Source organism: Gossypium raimondii, chromosome 3 (assembly GCF_025698545.1).
Source record: "Gossypium raimondii isolate GPD5lz chromosome 3, ASM2569854v1, whole genome shotgun sequence".
Lineage (NCBI taxonomy): Eukaryota > Viridiplantae > Streptophyta > Magnoliopsida > Malvales > Malvaceae > Gossypium > Gossypium raimondii.
Window position 1 is genome coordinate 16,960,300 of NC_068567.1, and position 22,925 is coordinate 16,983,224.

The 22,925-nt window shown below is 31.9% G+C and overlaps 1 protein-coding gene and 1 long non-coding RNA gene across 2 annotated transcripts; both read right to left on the reverse strand.

The window, feature by feature from the left end:
- Nucleotides 1-800, reverse strand: LOC105797324 (uncharacterized). The gene is made up of 2 exons (XR_001134761.2): nucleotides 654-800; nucleotides 1-446 (listed from the first exon to the last, which is right to left on the reverse strand). It is a non-coding gene; the product is annotated as an uncharacterized LOC105797324 (long non-coding RNA).
- Nucleotides 801-19,932: 19,132 nt separating this feature from the next.
- On the reverse strand, nucleotides 19,933-22,438 carry LOC105797326 (protein DCL homolog, chloroplastic). Its single transcript, XM_012627295.2, is given in 4 exon segments — nucleotides 19,933-20,418; nucleotides 21,861-21,975; nucleotides 22,063-22,394; nucleotides 22,397-22,438. Coding segments are annotated over 4 exon segments (651 nt in total). The 5' UTR covers nucleotides 22,424-22,438; the 3' UTR covers nucleotides 19,933-20,241.
- Between the last annotated feature and the right edge of the window lie 487 nt (nucleotides 22,439-22,925).

The following is a 22,925-nucleotide window of genomic DNA, read 5'->3' on the forward strand; positions in this document are numbered from 1 at the left end:
TACTTAAAACTTTAGATTCTTTTGGAATTTTAGGAATTTTAAGTTGTATGATTCTTTTAGTTGCTTTGCACAATTATAATTGTAATACCCAATTTTTGACCCGGGCCCAACTAAGCCTAAAGCCCAAACCCATTACAAGCACAAGTCGTTAACCCGAATACCTGACCCACTAGCCTAAAATAAAAAAAATGAACAGCAGAAACATTTGGCAATAAGCAGCAGATCGGCATCACCCTCGCCCCCACGTTGCAGCAACCGTCTTCACGCATGATCGCATAGCAACTGCCCACGTTGTCTCACCCACGTTCTCCAACGCCCACACCGGCAACAAGCCATGAACCACGAATAAAAATAATGGCAGAGAGGACGACAAAGGGGGGAGAGTTTTTTTTTTTTTTCGATAGTTTCTTTCTCCGTTGTTTCTGCTATATAAAGCCAAATCAAATCTGTAAAAGGGTTACACAGACATATATTGAAAAATACTGAAATACGAAAGAAAAGAATCAGAAAAAAAACAAATTTTTGAAGGTGATTTGTTCTTTCCAAGTTTTTTTTACTGTTTCTTTTTTTTGTCTCATCTTTTTCTTTTGTATTTTACTTCGTTTTTTTTAAGAAAGAAAACGAAAAGTAAAAGAAAGGGAGGAGATTCTTACCAGCAGAGGCGCGCCGTCGGTATCGTTTGCTTCATTTGTCCAAATCAAAGTTAAAAGGGAGGGGGTTTTGGCGTGAGGAGTTGGGAAGAAGATGAAACAATTTTTGAAGCTGCTGCAGAATAGCTTTAAATTTGAGATTGAAATGGGTTTTAAGCACTTATGGGTTATTTATGTTTTTAATCCTCTCATGTTTTCATTATTTCAAAACCACTGTTTTGCTATTTTCAAATTTTTCCTAAAACATTAAATTTGTTTGATTTTAATCCAGTGCTGCACAGCACTTTGGGATAGGAGGGATTAATTTCCCTTTTGACCCTTCATGTTGCCGGCATTTTGCAAATTCATCCTCTATTTTAATTTGATTTGGTGTTGTTAATTTTGTTTTGATTCTAATTTAGTCCATTGTATTTGCTTTTACAAATTAGATTAAATATTAGTTTGTTAATACTATTATTGTTATTAAGTTGCTGTTATCTTTGTTATTATATTATATATTACTATTATTATTATATTACTTATTATTATTTTTATTATTATATATATTTATGCGCATATGTATCTTATTTTATATATATATATATATATATATATATATATTGTTTTATTTTATTAATATATATACATTTTTATTTTATTATTATTATATTTATGCATATATACGCATATGTTTGTTTTTATTATAATATATATGTATATATTTTAAATGTTTTTAAATGAATACACATACATATTCTATTATTATTTTATTTTCTTAGTTTTTACATACATACGTACATACATTATTATTTGATAATATTTATACATTTTCATATTTTTATAATCCTATATATATATTTCTTTCATAATGTGCATGTTTATACATTATTCAAATTATTATAAATATTTTTTTGCATGCTTTTATGTATATATTTTCATTTTTTTATAATTTACTAATATATTATATTTTTACTTTTATTTTTTTTGTAAATGTATGAATATACTTGATATGTATTTTATTATTGTTTTATTTTCATGACTTTTGTATTCATATATATGTATGCACTAACATTTTATAAAACTTATGCATTTTTATTATTATTATTTTTATTATTTCATGGTCATATACATACTTGCAAAATTTACTTTTATACCATTTATATATATATATATCATATACATGTATAATTTAAATTAAAATATTCGTTTCATGTTGCATTGACATTTTTAACACATTTTTTAACTACATTTTGATTTTGTCAAAACATTAAATTATTTTTTATGATTCAAAGATTTTCAAAATAAAAACGATATTCAAAGTTAGGGATTTTCGAGGAAAATTGAGCCCTAACGTATTGGGTTTCGATTTTCTTTGTTAATTCCAAATAACCGAGAATATTCATTATTTAAAATGTATAAACAAAAATCATTTTCGGGAATTCAATATGTTATGTCCTAACGCATTGGGCATGACATATTGCTTTCTCGAAATGAACATTTTCTTTGAAAATTTAATTGAAAAGCGATATTCAAAATTCGGGGATTTTGAGAAATTGTACCCTAACGTATTGGGTTTCAATTTCTTCGCATGACTTGAATAATTGATTATCCTTTTCAGATTTCAACATTTGAGTTTAACAAAATCTTTTTAATTTTCGACACTAAGACATTAAATAATCAATTTGGTACCGATTTTTGGGCGTTACGAGGGTGCTAACCCTTCCTCGTGCGTAACTGACTCCCGAACCCGTTTTCTCAAATTTCGTAGACCAAATTGTTTTAAAGGTGAGCCGGTCACACCTAAATCACGGATCGGTGGCGACTCCAGTTTTTGTTTTTAAAAGTCGACAACTAAATTTTTTGTTTTCAAAAAAATGGTTTCGACAGTAATTTTTAAAAATAATCTTATAATTTCATGAATGGATTATGATTTTTTTTTAGCTTTTCTAAAACAATCATATTGTAAGATTTTTATTTTTGCATTTTTTGGCATAATTGTTAAATTTTTATAAGGTTTGATATAAGGAAAAGTCTCTATAAAATAATACAAAATTCATTTTGAGATCTCAATCGAAAACAACACTCAATTGAACCTCCTAATTGAAAATAAGCAGTCATTTAAACACTGAATTGCTCACTTTCGTGAAAGCCCCTAATATCGTCAACTTTGTGCTGACGTGACAAATAGATGATATGGTAGTTGACGTAACATTTAAAGTTAGAAATTGATCAGTGGTAGCTAACATGGAAGGCGATGTGGCAAATTGACTACATGATATATTATATCCTTTTAAGTTATTTATTTTTTGATTACATACCTAGAATGAACTTTGACATTTAAATGTTTAGATTCAAATGTACTGGATGTCCATATGTTCAGATTCATTATGGGCATTGGTGACGTCTTTTTTTTCATGTCCCTTTGAGAGGAATATAAGAGGTATTTATACATACTCTTATTGTTACTATTACAACTCATAAATGGGCTCACCATTTTGTCTCGGCCTTGGGGCCTCTGGTGCTGACATTCCCTACCTCTGGTGTTGACATTCTTTACACGCCCCCTAGCTTGTTGGACGCGTGCCTGCATAGCACGTGGTCCTTTTTTATCCTAGTACTGACATCCTTAGCGAGCTCCGTACTCGTTGGTCATGAGTTTGGATTATTTGTAGGCCTTGCCATCCTTCCTGCAAACACCTTTCGGGGCCCTATCTTGCAAAGTGTGCTCGCGAACTTTTCTTGCAAGTTGTCTTGGCGAGTACACCTCTTCCGAGTTGGGTCCATCCGGGTCAAGGGTCGAAGACCCGAATCCTTTTAGGACATTTGGGCTGGCAATTATAGATATAAATAACAAACCAATCCCCCCTTAATGGGCTTAAGGGGCGTTACAAAGTGCCAGGCCTGAGGTCTATCATGTCAAATTTGAGTGCAACTTGTTGGACATGCTCTTGTCACGTGTGAGGTCGAGTGTTGGGTGAATGAATCTGATCGTCGAGACATATAATTTCGAGTTTACACTAGTAGAGGGACCAATCGGACATATACAATAGGCTCTAATAATTGCAATTATGTCTAGAAGCATCGTTCAGATAATTCACAATTACTTAATCATGGAGTCAGTCCACAAGAAGTACCATGATTGAAAAATCCTTATTATATACTCTTTACAAAAGCAATTCATCCAACTGTTTTGTCCAATGACCTTGTCATGCATGTGTTACCTTCATATGATATCCTTGATTTCTTTGAGTTAAATCTGTTCACTCAATACAATTTTATTTTATCTCATTGTCACCATTATGCCTTCTTAATGATTAATATAACTATTGTCAACAAATAACTGTGATAAATTACTTGTTCGAGAACAAGCAACCCGTTGTCACGTTTCATAGTTATCAATCCACACAATGCTAATAAGAGGATATCGTTAACTCTTTAATTGAGTTATGAATTCCATTGTTGCTAGTAAAGCCATGCCATACACAAGTCATATACCCAACATACTGGCTATCGGCTCAATCATCTTTAGAGCATAAGCATTCACTTATATCAAAGCACATGAGTTACGAACGCATGGTCAGTGACTAAGTCAGGATTTAGGTAAATCACACCATGAATGTCACAAGTGAATTAATTCACAAAAAAATTCAGAATCAATTTATCTTGGGTCCAGCCCAATGTATCATTCTGCCAATGAATACATTTATGTCACTACCTGTTTAGTCAATTGCTTTGATTGCCAAGACTAGCCATCTCCTCAATTGGAATTGTAGATGACATAATAACCCTTTCTCAGTATTTGAATAAAATGTTCACTTTGATTATTTTCTGGGATTACGAACTCGTTTAAATTATCTACTGAAGTAAGTTGTCTTTCTCGTAATGTAAGCATTCTTACAATGTTACTTATCATCAGTTTGAACTTAGACAACCAATGAGCTAATATTTGCTTGTCACAATTTCTCTTTGCATACAGAATATAAAAGACAGAATAAAAAAGATATAATAGTGAAATGTGAAATTTATTCATTCATCGTTCAAATACATAAAAAATTTTATATGTTTACTACAATATGGGCACATTTCCCAACAGTGTTCAGTTTAGTCCTTGAATGATTCCCGAAGTGTTTTTAGTGTTTAATTTTATTCAATTAAGCCTATGATAATATGTATCTTATTAGAATCCATGATCGATTATTTAAATTAATATTGTATTTGTATATATCTGCAAGAATTGTGAATAGTACATATGACTATTGTATCTATATTTATAATCGTACGTATAACCTACCTTGTGTTACCATTAAACTGAACACCTGAAAAGCATGAATTTTTCTACTAAATTGCTATGTTATAAGCATATTAATTGCTACCATATTGTTCGATATTAAGTATGCCACATTACATTGTATAGGGTGGGATGATGTGAACGAAGAAAGTTTGGCAGTTTATCTGCAAAATTTGTTGTGCATCCACAGGTAGAGGTAGATTCCATTTGTGAGTTACTGTGTATCCAAAGCGAGAGTCAGATTCCATCTGCGGGTTATTTATTGTGTAATCCACAGCTAAAAGCATATTTCATCTTCGAGACATTCACTGTATACCCACAGCTAGAGGCAAATTCCATCTGTAGGGATTATTGTTGTGTGTCCACAACCATTTGCAGTATATCTGCGAACCAATAGTGGTTTAACTATAATTTTGTGTGTTGGTAGATGAAATTCAGGGGAACTCCCATTGTGGTATCTATGAAAGCATGTGCATACAAAACTAGAATTTCTGAGATGACACACAAACAGACACACACACACACACACACACACACACACACACACACACACATATGGATGAGTAATATGTGAGATCGATATTCTGAAATTGCTATTGTGGACTCTATGATACTAATGATGGTTAATTTGAAAGATCGATACTCTAAACTGCTATTTGATTGTAATTATTCTATGCGTTATTATTTATTATGTCTTACCGACTGTTTGCACTAATTTTCTTGTGATTGAACTCACACTGAGTGTCATAGCTCACTCCCCCATTTATTTCCATCATTAATAACCCATCAGGTTAGGATGCAGATGCGACATCCGAAAGGTCTTGACTCTGTTTATTTATAAAATTATTTTAGAGTCATTATTTGATTTATTTTATTATTTAAAGACTGTACTATTTTATTTAGAACTGTGGCATGGAACATTGGATTTGGGTTTATAATTTTTTTTGTTTTTTTATTGCATGACATGTGATTTTATTTTAGGACATCGAATTAAAAATAATTAATTAGCTATGCATAAACCCCAGTTTTTATTAAAAACGTACATAGATATCACTTTTCCGCTGCTATAATATAACTAAAATTTTGAATAATAAATAATTCAGTAATTATAAGTTTTCTTCTAAGATAAAAAAATGTTTTAAAATGACTGTTTTCAAAACTCTGATACTTTACTAGGCCATTTCGGTGGCTAATGTAATCTTCTGAATTCGAGTTTAACGTTTAGGCCAGGTTGGGGAGGTTACATTTTGTGGTATCAAAGCCTAGGTTTTCTAAACTCGGACAGTAATAATTTGAATGAGTTTGTATGCATGCATTAGAAAGGGGTATTTTGGGAAAAACCATGCCACAAGTTTTTGAAAAATTATTTTTCTACAGGAAATTAAAGTTCGAGACTCTAATGTCGGTCCTACTTCAGTTACTATTAAAAAATTTAAATAGATTGTAAACCCTAGAATGTGAACACTCAGGGAAAATAAATAATGCTTGAACTTTTGTTTGAAAACTATAGATATACTTTAGACCTTAAGCCTTTGAAAGAGACACTATGAACACTCAAGGTAGACATGGTAGGGGTAGGGCAAGTAGGGCTGCACCTATAGAGCTACCCACTATTTAGGGCAAAAACTAGATCCCTAAGGAGGATTATGTTGAGAACTCCACCACCAATGGTGGTGGGGGCTATGAGAACGGTGATGACACCGTGACACAAGCGATACTAGGAGTGTTACAAAGGGTTGTTGGAGCCCAAACTAGATCGGGAGCAGTGGATTCGTTGCAAAAAGACTCAGATCAAATAGGGCAGAAGCATTCAAAGATGTTGCTGAAATGACTTCTATTATGGTTGAATATCAGATGTAGTCGACAGAAAGGATTCTAGAGGACCTAAACTGTACTTCGGAGTAGAAGTTGAAGGGTACTGTGTCCTTGCTTAGAAATGAGACATATTGTTGGTGGCAGTTTGTTGTAAGGGGTACGCAGGCTGATCACATAAACTGAGAATACTTTCAAGAGGCTTTATAGAAGAAGTATATGGGCACTAGGTCTATGGAGTCCAGCAGGCTTGAGTTTATCGAGTTAAAACTAAGAGACAAGTCCGTTGCAGAATATGAGGTTGAATTCATGAGGCTTAGTTGATATGCTCAAGGGTATGGTTGCCACGGAGCAGGAAAATGTGTGAGGTTAAAAAATGGGCTGCATGTGAACCTCAGAATTTAGGTTACTCCACACCAGTAACAGGTGTTTGATACCAAAGTGAAGAAAGCTAAAATCGTGAAGGGAATTAAGCTGGTGGAACTAGGGATGAGTAAAACTCGATTCGACTCGAAAAAATAAAAATAAAATCAAATTTTGAGTTAAACGAATCGAGTTATTTGAATTAATCAAATTATTCAAGTCAACTCGATTTTTTTTTCAAATTTTAAGTTGGAATTGAGTTTGGTTTTCGAATTTGAATAACTCAAATAATTCGAATAAACCTAATACCAAACTATAATATTTTATATTTTTACCCCAAACTCCCAAATTTCTTTACTTTCTCTCAAAACTTTTACTCCCTCCCATGTTCCCCCAAAACTTTTATTCCCCTCCCATCCTAACCCTTCTACCATAAACCCATTTCCCCCCAATTTTTTTTGAACATTTCCCCCCAAAATTTTACTCCCTCCATTTATTTTCCCTCCAAAATTTTACTCACAAACCAAAAATTAAAGTCATTCAAAAAAATCCCTAAACCTAAATAGTAATAATTTTATTTATATATCCTATTTATATTATTAAATTAAATTTTACATTTTGTACTATTTATATTATTAAATTATTTAATCATATTGAATCTTTATAAATTTTTGTTAAAATTGAATTATTGATGATGCTATAAAATATTAGTGTAAAAATTTTACATTGGTATTAATTTCACATTTTATCTTTAAGATAATTTTATTAAAAAATGACATTTTTACATTTAATATATTTTTAATTTCAAAATATATAGTGCCAAGAGTCAGAATAATTGAAACAACTAAGCTGAATAAATAAAAGATGAATCTGTATACAAAAGATGAATAAATAAATTATGAGAGGATGAAAGTTAATAATAAATTTGATTATGGTGGGCAAATTTGATTATGGTGGGCAAATTTGATTACAATGACTCAAAATCATTTTGTTTAATTTAACTCGAACAAATATATTCGATTCGAATTCCTTCTCACTCGACTCGATTCGAGAAAATTTCAAATCAAGTTAGGATGATAAAATATGATTTGTCAACTCGATTAACTTGAAATTTTTTCATTCGATTCAATTTGATTCGATCGAACGGTCACCCCTAGATGGAATGTGAGAAACGAGAGAAATTTAGGGTTCCATCTAAAAGATATTCTAGTTCCACTAGTTTGAACGCTCGTCCTGTAAAATGAACTGGAGAGGGTAGACCACAGCAAAGGGTCACGATAACTAGCTCGAGGGATGAAGCCTACACCTGCAAATAATGTGGAAAGTGTAAACTGAACGAGTGTTGGAAGAAGTTGGGTACTTGTTTTAAATGTGTTTGATAGAGCATATGGTGAAGAAATGCCCTTGACGAACTAATCAAACGCAAGTTGTGGACCAAAACCAAACCCGAAACCAAAGAGCAAGTCAGTTACCTCGATGGGGTCTAGGCAAAAATAGGACCGCGAATACTATAGCCATTGGCGCAAACCGAACCGAGGCTAGACAACCTACCCTTATATATACCGTTAGAGGACGTGAAGATAGAGATGCATCCGATGTCATCACAAGTATTTTTACCATCCTACTTAGCCTTAATTACATGTAACAAAATTACATGTGACAATTATTCGGTTTTACATGTGAGTAATAAATTGTCCCAAAGGAAGATTTATTGTTTGACATGTTCTTATTATCAGTGATTGATTACTACAACAAAATAACATTTACAAGTTAATATTTTGTCCAAAGATGAGATATTAATGGTGTAACATCTTCAAAACCCCATTGGTAGAAAATAATATGAGATATAAATAAAGTAAAGGATAATGGATGTTAGAGAAAAATTAAATAAGAAGTATGCTGTGAAATATTAATTTGAGTTAGGGACTAAATCAGAAAAAACCAATGCTCCCGAATTAGAGTTTCCAACTCATTGGTAATAACAATGCCGAAGTGTTGGTTTACATTCGGGGAATCATTGATGAATGAGGATCGAAAGTATTTTGTGATATCCGCACTCTTCCAGATGAAGGTATTGTTTGATAATTTTATTCTCATTTTAATCCATCTACAGTAACAATATTACAAGTGCGAAAAAGGGAATTATTTCTAACAACATTAGTCATTAATAACTTGTTTGATTTGCCTAATATTGAGAATGATGATTATAAGGCTCTATGCAAAGATGTTACTACAGAAACAGTTCAAGATGTTTTGAGAGCTGTCACAGATCCTAGAACTAAATGGGCGACTTTAAGGCAAGGTACTTATTACTGTCGAAGGGAATTTTTGACCCGAGAGGCAAAGGTATAATACTACTTTCCTATGATGCATAACTTAACTGTTTTGATGGAACAAATGTTGCTCTTATACTGCATATTGATTGAGAAATCAATTAATGTGGCAAAAATAGTCCTTAAAGAAATTCGGGATTGTGTAGTAAGAAAAACAGGTTGTTGCCATTTCCCTTCACTCATCACTATGTTGTGTCTCCAAGCAAGAGTACCGATCCAAGAACCAATGGAAGCATATTATAGTAAAGGTATGTTAACTACCCTTGATATCTCAAGGGTGGTAGGTGACATTACTTGGAAAAGGCTGATAATTGGCTTGACGAAGTTAAAGAAGTAGAGGATTCAAGTAGTGCAGCACCACTTAATCCCATGCCTAATCCTCTACCAATTCAACTTTTTGCTAACCCGGTAACTCATGTATATCAATCAACCATTATGGACTTTTTACAGCACTTGCATAAACAACAAGAAGTTTGAGATGACTCGAATCAAGCTACATCCCAATAAATATTTAAGTCATTCGATTATTTTCATGAGTTTCCAGATTCCATCTTTGAGCCATTGGACTCGACTCGCAGAATCAGACCTAAGGATCCTGGTACACCTAGGTAGGATGTGGATAACATGGATGAAGAGACAAACTCGGACAATGATGGGTCAACAAACAATTAAGGGGGGTTTTCTTTGTCTTTTTCCTTTAGTTTTTTTTTCCAGATTATTTTTTTAGATACTTTTTTTAACTTAATTTCTATTTTCAGCATAATAAAACTTTTAAATTGCAATTATGAATAACATCGAGAAAATTTTGCAAATTATTCTTCTCAAAAGAGAAGTGTGGTAATGCGAATGTGCATGTGCATGTCTAGGATAAGATCTAGCAAGGAAAGGTCTGGTACTTAAGCAGTCAAAAGAGACTCACCTCCTTTCCTTGGGAACTTACCTAGTGCATAGTTCACAATAACTTCTTTAATTTTATTTCCCTTTGCTATATACTTGTAGGCAATGAGGACATTGCTTCTCTTTAGTAAGGGGACTATACAATAATTTCTTTGAAATTTTAATTTTTCTGATATTTTTTTCAAGAAATTATAATTTTACCGATACTTTTTAAAATTGATTCTTCTATAAAGGTGTGTTTAAGTGAATTTTTGCTCAAAATTTTTATTTTTGCATAATTATGTTAACTCTAATATGCATGAAATCCTTCTATTTCAAGTAGCTTTATGCTAGCTAAGTTATGATTGAAATGCAAATATTAGTAATTATGTATAAAGTCAACCATGAAATTTTAATTACTTAGGAAAACTAAGCATGTATGAAGGGTTAAGTCTTTAGAATTGACTTAGGAATTTCCTTAAGGCGAAATCTTAGGAGGCATAACAATTTAAAAATGAGTTAAGCAAATTTTTGTTTGGATCGTTTGAGCCTTTTAAGCCTACCTTATCAAAATTAACCCTTGAAACCCATTTTTGAGCTAATTAGCCTATTCCTTTTAAAACCTTGCATTAACAAACTATCCTTCGCTTAAGGTTACTTATCTTTTCTCACTAAATCTTAGACTTGGCTTGTTTTAGGGCATTTTTATGTTTAAGTTTGGGGGAGTTAGAAAGAAGAATTGGGTGCCTACTTTAATGTTTTAAGTGTTTGAGGTCATTAAATTATCCATGCAAAAAAAAATTTGTGTGAAGAAAAAGGGTACTAGTGAGCATATACTTCTAAAAGTGAGAAAAAAATAGAAGAATTGGGTACTTTAGGGAGAAAATTGTGTTCTAAAGGCTCGAAGTAAGCTGAGTTTGAGGTGGTCTAGCATAAAAATAACTCTCTTTCCATACCTTGGACCAAGCCCCATTACAACCTTACTACAGAAAAATTGGTTTAAATTTTTATGTCTGCTACATTACTGGAGAGGAATTACTAAGTTCAACATATGACATAATTTAACCCTTGGGATTGTTACTTAGCTTAATCAAGGGAAACAAGAATTAATTGGAAGAACTTGGTACACACTTATTACAATTCATTATTATAGTTAGCACTTTACTATTTGAGAAAAAATGGATGATATGTGCACTTAAGTCACATGTTCACAATTTTTATCTTTGAGCATAAATTTTCTAAAGCATGGCAAGAATGGAGCATTAACTAGGTTGAGGGGCTTGAATTTGAATGCTTTAGAAAAGGACATTACTCGAGACAATCAATGAATTAAGTTTAGGGTTGTGATAACTCTAAAATATATAATTATTTTAGACACTTTTTCGTACTTAATTTATGCAAGCTCTGAGTAATTGATGACACTTTTTGTAGTTTTTACTTATAATTTTTGATAAATTAAATTCTATTATGAAAGTGTGTCAATTTAATTAAATTCAAGCTAAATATGATACTTTTATATTTTTTGAAGACTAAAATCTGAAATTTACAATTTCAAGAGTATTTTAGTCCAGCTCTATGAGGCCTAAAAAATATAGTCAACTCAGTAGAAGGAAGTCTAGTAGATGAAGAGGCCTAACAAGCTCACATGAAAAATACCAAATTGGCCTTCCTATATACACAACCGACCAAGATTTAGTCTCCATCTAGTCCTCCTTAGATCAAACAACTTTTTCCTCAAATCAAGGACTTGTCTTGTAACACCCCTTACCTAGTTCGGTCACCAAACCTGAGCTATGGAGTGCTACCATCAATGCCGGTACATAACACCTTCAATTCATATTGATTATTTTAAATAAACATGAAATTAATTCATAAATATATAATTAACATTCAAATTAAATATGAATCATACAATCATAATCAATTCAATGCATAATCACCAATTGTAATTTTTCTCAAGCCTTATACGAGCTTGTGTATGCTCTAGTATCAACCTAGAATTTAACTAGATTAAATCCTTCAAATAATAAATCATGTCATAAACATTTAAATAGTATGATATACAATTAAATTTGAGTCTTAATGGAGCTTACGAAAGCTCTTAAGTTGACCTGAGCACAAATAAGGATAAATTTGAAACATTTTCCAAAGATAAGGGCACTCATCTAAAACAGGGGTCACACGGCCGAGTATCCAAGCCGTGTGACTCTTAGAAACCGTGTATATCAAATTGTAAAAACAAAATTGCATTAAAAGTCACACAGCCGTGTGCCTAGGCCGTGTAATAAATTGAGACTGTGTACCCAAAACTTCCCAAATAAATATAGAGCACATGGCCGTGTCACTTACTCGTGTGTGACACACAAGCATGTGTTAGCCCGTGTATGCCCATAAGTATCTTATTATGCATGTTTCAAAATAAAATTTTCATTTAGGTTATAGGTATGCAATAACCAATCTTTTAACCTGTCCAAAAATGCACAAATTCATGCCAAAGATATAATATTTTCCTATATCTAGCAAATATGCCTCAAGGCACCCCAATCACACAATCCATGTGAAACATCTCAAATCATCTAAGCATTTTTACCAAAACATTCATTCTATTAATCACATGCATAAACCATCCATATGCTTGCCACAAGCTAGAACCACAATACCACCATTCAAGAAAACACAATTACTTAGCAAGACTTATAACATACCATATAAGGTTTAAGAACAAGTAGTATAAACATATTCAAAACCATTATCATTCAAAATGAATTTTATACATAACAAGCTTATATACATGCCACAAAATTAAATATTGAACAATTAAAATTCTACTGAGATAGAAGCTGGATAGTGTGAACTCTGAGTTGATTCAATCTTCACATTCCGCAAAAGACAACTACAAGACAAGAAAACATAACAAATTAAGCATTACAATGCTTAGTAAAATCATATGTATTAAAATGGTAATTTACCTCAAATAACAAATTTAAACACATCAAAACAGCCAACTTAATACATTTTCTTGATATACCAATACACGAGAACAAGATGAGTTCATCAGACATTCAAATCATATATAAATCCAACATTTACTTATTATGTCGATTTAGTATTATGCAATGGAGTTGTTAACAATATACCATTTACATCATTCTATTTTCTCAATGTATGTATCCGTTCGAACACATATCGTCATTAAACCGATATAGCATTTCATAGTAATAAGGTAAATCCCACTTATAATCGAGTATATATATAACATTATCTCAAGTAATATATATCATTAAAGACATTACTGACCACATACATTATATTAATTCAATATCATTCATATAATTTAATCATCATATTTCATTTGAATGTAATCTCATAACAATTTAACAGTCCTTTCCTTTTTCTATTAATCCATTAGCTCGATGAACATTAGTAAATAAATTTGGATACATGGGTAACTACACCACACTAGAGAGCAACATAGTGCTGAACAAAGGCACCAAAGTGCATATAGAGGCACTGAAGTGCAAATAGAGGTGCTGGAGTGCAAACAGAGACATCGAAGTACAAATAGAGGCACCAGAGTGCAAACAAAGGCACCGAAGTGCAAACAAAGGCACCGAAGTACATACAGAGGCACCGAAGTACAAACAGAGGCACTGAAGTGCATACAGAGGCATTGAAGTGCAAACAGAGGCACCGAAGTACAAACAGAGGCACCGAAGTGCATACAGAGGCATCGAAGTGCATACAGAGATATCGAAGTACAAATAGAGGCACCGAAGTACAAACAGAGGCACCGAAGTACAAACAGAGGCACCGAAGTGCATACAGAGGCATCGAAGTGCATACAGAGGCACCGAACTGCAAATAAAGGCATCGTGGTACAAATAGAGGCACCGAAGTAGAAACAGATACATTTCAAGCTATATATAATATCATTGTGTACCCAAAATATTCAATTATATAACCATTTCATATCCATTCCATAGTATGAACATATTCATATTTATCACATAATGCATTTCTTTTCGATTTAGTCTATTTGATGCCAACATCAACAATGTATACATATATGTATTCATACTTAACAATTCAAGCTGGAAAATAAAAACAATATAATACAATCATATCTTAAATTAATAAAGTAAATCTCATATAAACTTACTCGAAAACGAAAACCACAAAGTGTTAGAGACTAATATGCAATTTCTCTTATTTCTCGATTAACTTCCTATTGATTTCATTCCAAATCTATAATAATTCATTACAATTTATCAATTCCAACAAATTTTATAACATCTTAGTATATGCATATAACAACTTAATTTCATTTTACACAATTTCCTAAAGTTTCACATTTTATTCAATTACCCTAAAATTGAAATAACTATATCTTTCAAATTTGAGCTTCGATTTACCATCCAAATTCAATTTCATCCTTCAATGACCCTCTAAAATCAATTATTACAAAAATTTCCTATCAAATTTAACATATTTACATATTGGTCCCTATATGCAAAACTAACAATTTTTATTTTACAATTTAATCCATAATCAAATCTAAGCTTACATCCAAGCTATTTAACATCAAACACCATCAATGGCAACATTTCAAAACTTTAACAATTTTACGATTTAATACTCGGGTTAGCTAGATTAAGCTACAATTATCTCAAAAACGTAAAATTTATGAAAAATAGGCTTAGTTTAGCTTACCATGAAAAAGGAAAACTTTGACAGAATACTCCAAGCTAACAATGGAGGAATCGGGTGAGAGAAAGAAAAATTGAGAAAATGATGTTTTGTTTTCTTTAACTTAACATATATTTTAATGATTAAATAAATTTTAACACATAAAAATCTTCAAAATAGCCACTACACTGTCTATTATCCTCTTAAATGGCCTAATTTCCACATAAGTCATTAAAATCACTAATCAAGTCTTTTTAATCATTAAAAATCAATAGCGATTAACTTTTATGATTTAGTCCTTGTACCTTAATTAATCACTAATTCTGTAAATTTACCTATTCAAGATTCAATTTACTTATACAGTTACTTCGTAAATATTTAATAAAAATATTTACAAGCTTGATTTTTAAAACCGAGGTCTCGATACCTCAATTTCCAAAACCACTGACTTTTGAATTGATACACTTGTACCTTGACTAACTTCCCACATATCTAAATTTATTAGACCAAAATTCAATAAAATACCGTAATAATCTTGTAAATATTAATAAATAATATTTACTAATTCGTTTATTGGAAAATGAAGTTTCGAAACTACCGTTTTCGATATCGCTGAAAATTGGGTTGTTACACGTCCACCACTTCTTCACAATTCAAGGGAGGCACCACTTACAAAGGAGAAAAAGAAGGTTAGTTGCGGCTAAAAATAGTAAAGAAGGATGGAGACTTAAAAGTATAAGTAGGGGCTAAAGCATCACTTGAGATCATCATTCATTACTCGATTATCCTTCATCCAAGCATTTCATTTCTCTCAATCTTTTCATTTTTTCTTTCTCTCTTCATTTGAGAGAAAATTGAGTGAGCAATTCTTAAGTGTAAAGCTCTTAAGGCAGGCCACCTAAGGAGCAATTTGCATCAGAGAAAAAGGAGAAGAAAGGGAGAAATAACCATGAGCAGCATCACGGAGAACCATTGCAAATTCTTGATCTAAATTATCCATGACATGTATTCAATGTTTCGTGTCTTGGTTTCTTATTCATTCAGATAAAATCATGGCATGTAATTGTGCATTATAAATGTAGGGATGCAATTGAATTAATTATTAAATCAGAACAGGATTGTAATTAATTGACACGATATTTGAATGGTGCATGTTTGATCTATATTTGAGAAAATTAGGTTGAAATTTGTAATAATTTGAAATAACCTTATTACCTTGGATAACCCTGAGATTTATGTGATTAAACTGTTTCAGTATAGAAATATTACTATTACCTCGTATAATCTAGTTTTTTGGTTATTAAAAATACTAAATTGTTGGTATAGACATATGCTAGACTTAATAATTTAATAAGTATGAATTACTAGGCGATGCTTTGAAAGGTAACCTTGAAGTCAAAATAGACATAAAAATATGCAAACAAGAGGTTAAACTTAGAACTTCGAGAGAAGCCAAAGTACTCGTAATTAATATACGGTTAATAAATAGCCGAGTTTCCATGGATTTTTTTTGGAACAATTATTAAACATTGTTGAGAATTAATTAAGTTGAGGAGTGTAATTATTCTAGTTCATTCATGTCATTATTATTAAATCTCTTGAATTGTTGCTCTATTTTACATTTGCATTTGTATTTTTAGTCATTTGGGGGTAGAGATGTAACTAATATATATATGCTAATAAATTTTCATATAATAATATTTTTATTTAATATACTAAAATGGTTTAATAAAATTCTTAATAACATATTTTTAATAAAATTTCTAAATTTTTTAATTTTTAATTTAAAATTAGTTGAACAATGATTAAACTATTTCAATAGAAGTCGATGATCTAATCAATTCAATTACCATTTCGGTTTCAACAACGTTGTTGAAACTTTTAATATTTTTATTGAAAGTTTGGAAAACATTTAGATATTTTTAATTTTTTAATTATTTCAATTCTAAAATCTAAAAGTTGATAGTTTTTAATTTTGAAGTTTTTTTAAATTTTGAAAATTTTAATTTTCTGAAATTTTATTAAAATTTTGAAAAAGTTTAGGTAAATTACATTCAAGTTACTAAACTATTAGTCAATTTATGTTTTGGTCAATCAACTTCAAAAAGTTATAAAATTGTCAATAAACTATTCAAAAGTATTCATTTAAGTCACTTGATTGTTAAAATAACATTAGTCAAATTGAATAAATGCGTAAAGATTGAGGGCAATATTTAATATTATGCATTTTATATAAAACACAAAAATAAATATTTAACGGTATTTTTTTTACAATGGGATATTGTGCTCCTTAATCTAACAAATAACAGTTATTTTTCTAATTTTTCAATAGGACCAAAATGTAATCTAATATACCACATAAAAACTGCTATGGTACTTTTACCAATCTCGCCAAATATATTGCGATTTTCTTTTAAATTATTTTATGAACCATAAGAGAACAAAAAAATGCATAAAATGTCTTTAAGTGACCTTTAAACTTTATTTACTATCTATAATAATTTCTTATATTTAATGTAATAGTTGATTTTATTTATCATTTCCAATAAAATGAGAATAATAATATTATTTAAATTAATTCTAAAAACCAACACCGTAGCAAAGTAAGTGGTTAAATCTCTTTGGTCACACGTTACATACCAAAATTCAAGCATTGTCGATGACAATTACTTCCCCCAAGCTCTACTGTACAAAACACCCCTGAAAGGTCATCCATGTTCAACAACTATACATGTGTTGGAATCAATCAGAAATATTGGATCAAATATGGATTGGGTTATTTGTCAAAAGCATCTTCGTTTAGACATAACCCAACAGTACCATGTTATGTTAATTCTTTTACCTTGGTGAACATAAATCTAAGACAATTTTATCATTATATCTTTTATAATTTTTCAAGAGATCTTAATAGCAATTTTACAATTTTGAGCATGCCCCCTTGTGGCTTCCATTGACCTGACATTTCAAATATTGAACTAAAAGAACCAGATTATAATTGTTAAAAACCGTTTAATTATGTGAAATACTCGTTACTAGAGGAACTCAGTCCAACCCGCTCTAACAATTCATCCAACCACTTTTTATTAAGGTATTATTAAGGTATGTAAATGTTCGCTTATAATTCATGAAATTTGATTTGTTGTTTTTTCAATAATGCTGCTTCTAAAATTCGAATTTGAGTTTTTTCTTTAAAAATATAATATGTCTTACCATTATATCCAAAACTTGTTCATCCAACCCATCTTTAATAACCCATTGAATTGAGTTTCATGTTTTATCCAATGTTTTCAAAACCGAACTGGTGATCAAATCGATTAGACTATCAGTTAATCAATCTAACTGGTTTATACCAGTTCACAACTCAACTGATTTGAAGTCTTTTTCCGGACTAATACTCAACCAATTCTCAATCCAATTGATTTGACCAACCGAGTCGATCCGATTCAGATATCCATGATTTTATCCAATCAAATGGCACACTAACAAACAAATAAAACAAAATGGGTTTGTATTTGTATTCAATACACAGACTGTATAAGTTTATATACCGTTAGCAAATCATATTAAAGCGCATCATTAATGAATTAATTAATAATTTTAAATTTTATTAAAAAAGAATATAGTTATTAGATCTTTTAACAAATCTTTGAACTTATACACTGAATGCATCAAAATATAAATCTATAAAACAATCACCAAAATCTTGCATTAAAAAAACATAGACAAATGTAGTTAGTCATCAAAACAACCAGACAAGCGTGACAATGTCACGGGAAAAGGAAGGACCGAAGGAAAGGGAAAAAAAAATGGGCAAATGAAAGAGCACCTTGAAATCTTTTCCAACTCACGTGGTTTTGAGAATTTCTTGTTACTGTAACTAGATAACTGTGAACATAATACGATAACACGATACCAACATGACATAAAAAAATAGAACATAATCCATAATATAGCATGAAAAAGTAACCCAAATATCATAGTAACCTGTCAAGTCTAACACTAGCTTTAATTAATGTGTCAAAATTTATATTTATCCATATATGAGACGTAAAACAACATGAACATAACACAAAAACAGAATGTCAGGTCTAACCCTTACATAGCTTTTTTCGATTTAATTAAAGTTTAAACTTCTGAATCTTTTGATATGTAATGGAAACAGAGAGACTATACTACAACTAGCATAAGTTCAAATAGAATTTTATCCTCTTTTCATTATATATACATACATACATATATATAAACAGAAGAAAACAAGCTGAGATCAAACTCAACTCTGGTTGCAGATCAGAGTGAAGGTTGGCCCGAGGTAAGAGAAACCAAAAACATAGTAAAACTCAGCTTTTTTTCACCTTTAACCTGTTATTCTTTGGAAATTACTTAGGAACCTCAGAAACAAAAATCCAATGCCGTCAAATAGTTCTGTCCTTGCAGAGATTTGAAAACCTCACGGCTCAACCACCAAAAGACATCAAGAAAGAATAAAAAAGGAAGACACCTAGAAGTGGTTCACGTGAAATTGGTTTCAGTTTGCAAGTTGTGAGGTAAATATCTGGTAGGCAACTAATTCTGAGTAGAGTGCATTGAGGTGGAAAAACAATAAGCAAGAGCCAGATGAAAAGAAAGTAATGATAGTGAATACGGCAATGACAGGCACAGATGTATAATTCAGTATTCATGTTACTTAATTGCGAAGGCAAGTGATATTTGTTTTCGATTAATAGAATTAATAAGTAATAAATACACACTTGACACTTCTCACAATGAAAAGATTGACTTCTTGATGTTAACCATTAACAATCTAGACTCAGTTAAACAATAAAACATGACAAGTACAGGCTCTTACACTTTGCATTCAATGTGAACTGCTAATGCAGTTTGGTAGCCAGATCAGTATGTAACCCTTACTGTAAGAGTGTTAACGTTTGTAGAGAGAGAACAGTAGTGAAGCAAACACAGAAAAATAGTGAAATCCTATTCCTTGAGAGAGGTACCAAGAATTACTGATATATGCACATTAAACCTTATACCAGTTACATGTCAAGCCATTCAGCAAAACTCATTGAAATCTTTTGGGAATATGATTTTTTAGAATCTATTATAAGCATTTAAGAATTTTCAGTGATGGCTTTTCATTTTTAAAATGTTATTTGAGCTCATAAATATGAAAAATTACAAAAAAAAAATACAACAAAATTCGGAAGATCCTTAAACATACTAATATGAAGTGGTAGACAAGTTCAGAGTATTACCCTCATGAACTCCGTCTAGGCCGTTGGAAATTTCTGAGAATGAAGCTATCTGCATATAGGGGATAGTTTTTTCTGATGAGGCCCTTGATGCATTTCCAGTAAGAAAAATCAACTAGTTCACCATCTTTTCGAACTATGAACAAACATCTTGAGCCTACAAATTCAAGATGGTAACCAACCTGTGAACCAAATATGAGAAGTGTTCATCATTTACTTAATCCATACAAATTGGCCAAACAGGCCATCGTACAGTTTAACTGTATAAAACACAAAATCAAATTTTAATTACTTAAAAGGCTTCCTTTCTTTTAGCTAGTTTACTCCCTTACTTTTTCAAGTCCTTGCGTTTAAAATTTTCTTATATCAATTTGAAAACACTGGGGAGACCCGTCATCATCCCAATCCCCTAAAACAATAAAGCCCAATGGCCAAAAACCTGAAAGAGGTTGCACAGGCTGAAGAAATTTCATGTTTAAAAGGTGAATATGATAAGGCTTTGTGCAATTTGCAATGCCATCCATGCTAATGGAGATATCAAGAGCAACTGAGCAAGCCTAACAAAGAAATTTCAGCGAACAATATCAGGTGGCATCCCCATGGTAAAATTATAATTATATGCAGCATTAGCAGCAAAATATATTTACTACCAGGGATTTATGTTTATGGGGCAAAGAAGTTAATTAGTAATAAGGATATTCAATTCAATATTGAATAGGTCGCTCCACCACATAATGATGTTGAAACGGACAAGGCATGAGTTGACTTTGTTGATATCATCACACGTAACCAACACATAATCACTTATAGCCACATATATCTAACAGCAGTTTCCGCATGATCTCATCAAGAAATGAGAAGTACAAAGCCAAGCAGGACATACAATTACAAAAAGAAAAAAAACAAAGTTGAAGGCGACAATCCACCGTACACTTAAAAGAGACTGGAAAACCAGAAGACAAAAGAGTGGAGAAAACTGAGGCAGAAAGAGAAGTAGAATGAATGCCTTAGTAGAAATCAGAAAATATCCATATCCAAAATAGAAATTACAATGATTGATTAACCTATAATCTTTCTAACTAAAACTAGGCAAGAGGATTCATGAAGTATGTAAATTCAGAAAGAGCTTTGAGCAAGTACAATTGCAGCCTATTTTGCTTCCACAATAGCAATGAGCTAACAAGACAAAAGGGGAAACGGGAAGGCGATGGGGGTGGAATGGGGAATATTGCCATCAGTACAGATTCCAAACCTGCCAAATATCTCCAGCCTAAATTGAAATCCTACAAGGCAGCAACTTCTTCTACTAGGTAGGGGACTCTCACCCACATTTCTAAAAGCCTGTCCCTTCACTCCTTCAGTTTTACTGCATGACTAGATTTGAGCCCGAATTTTAGTGTTTAAATTTATATTTATGCAACTTGATTTCGTCTAGTCCTTTCAGGGGGAAAAAAAAGGTCACATTAGAACTAACACTAAATTATGCAACTAAAATTAAATCGGAAAAAAATTCTGAAAATCCTAAAAAGAAGTATTAGTATAATTTATTTAAATTGTTAAATTCAAGCTTCTAATTATTTATAAATTCCAGTGGTCAAAATGCAGATAAGGTACAGAAACATACAGTAATGTAATCAATTCCACATCCGATTTTCTTCTCAGACTCTGGATGGTAAGGAAGCAACCTCTCCAGAATAGTCTTTTCGTGCTCTGGACTCAATCTATCTCCACTTCCATATCTGCAATAAATTTACAAATTTACAATAAAAGGAAGTATTATGTAATTAGATAATTTTTTTAAAAAGGCAACAAATTAAATTACTTACTTTCCAGAATGAAGAATCATTCTAACGAAACCAACGAGAGGAACAGTGTCCTGTAAAATCCTGTCTTCCCAATCAATCCATTCACCTTTATTTCCTTTTTCCTTACTACCATCCTCTTCTTCTGAAAGTCCGCCACTGTCCTCATCTGGAACTATACTCGGCTTCCTTAACAAATCAGCGCCGGAAGATTCCTGGCTCGCGGTTCTCCCGACGTCGGGGCCGGTCGTCAGCGCGCAAAAACGAACGCGGAGCGACGTTGTTTGGTACAACGGAGAAGATAAGATAACGGAGGAGGAAGAAAAAGAGATAGGGATAAAGGTACGGTGAAAGTTGGAGGTGATGGCTTTAGACATGAAGCCATAACGAGTGAACTGAGTCAGTGAGTTAACGGTCGCATTACTGTTTTGGCATTGGAAAGAATTATCTTAGTTGATAGAAAAGGGTGATATTTATCCAGCTAAGCCCGTTACTAGTTTTTTAAAATTTCATTGAGGGTAAACTTTTTGGACTGGTTTAAAAATATTTAATAATCATTAATTTTAACAAAATTTATAAACAATACATTAAACAGCCTTTTAAAAGGGCAATTTACTAATAAAAGCCCTTTTTTTTCAAAAATTACCGAAATGGGCCCATTATTTAATTATTTACCGGAATAGTCCTTTTTCTGTGAAATCGTGTCCACGTCAGCGCCATGTCAGGGTACGCGCCAAGAAATCACGTCCACGTTAGCAACTCGCGCTGACGTGGACCCGATTTCCTGGCGCGTACCCTGACATCGCGCTAATGTGGACGCGATTTCGCGGTTTTTCCCACGTTAGGTTTTTTTGGCTTTTAGGGTTTAGGGTTCAGGCTTTTAAGGG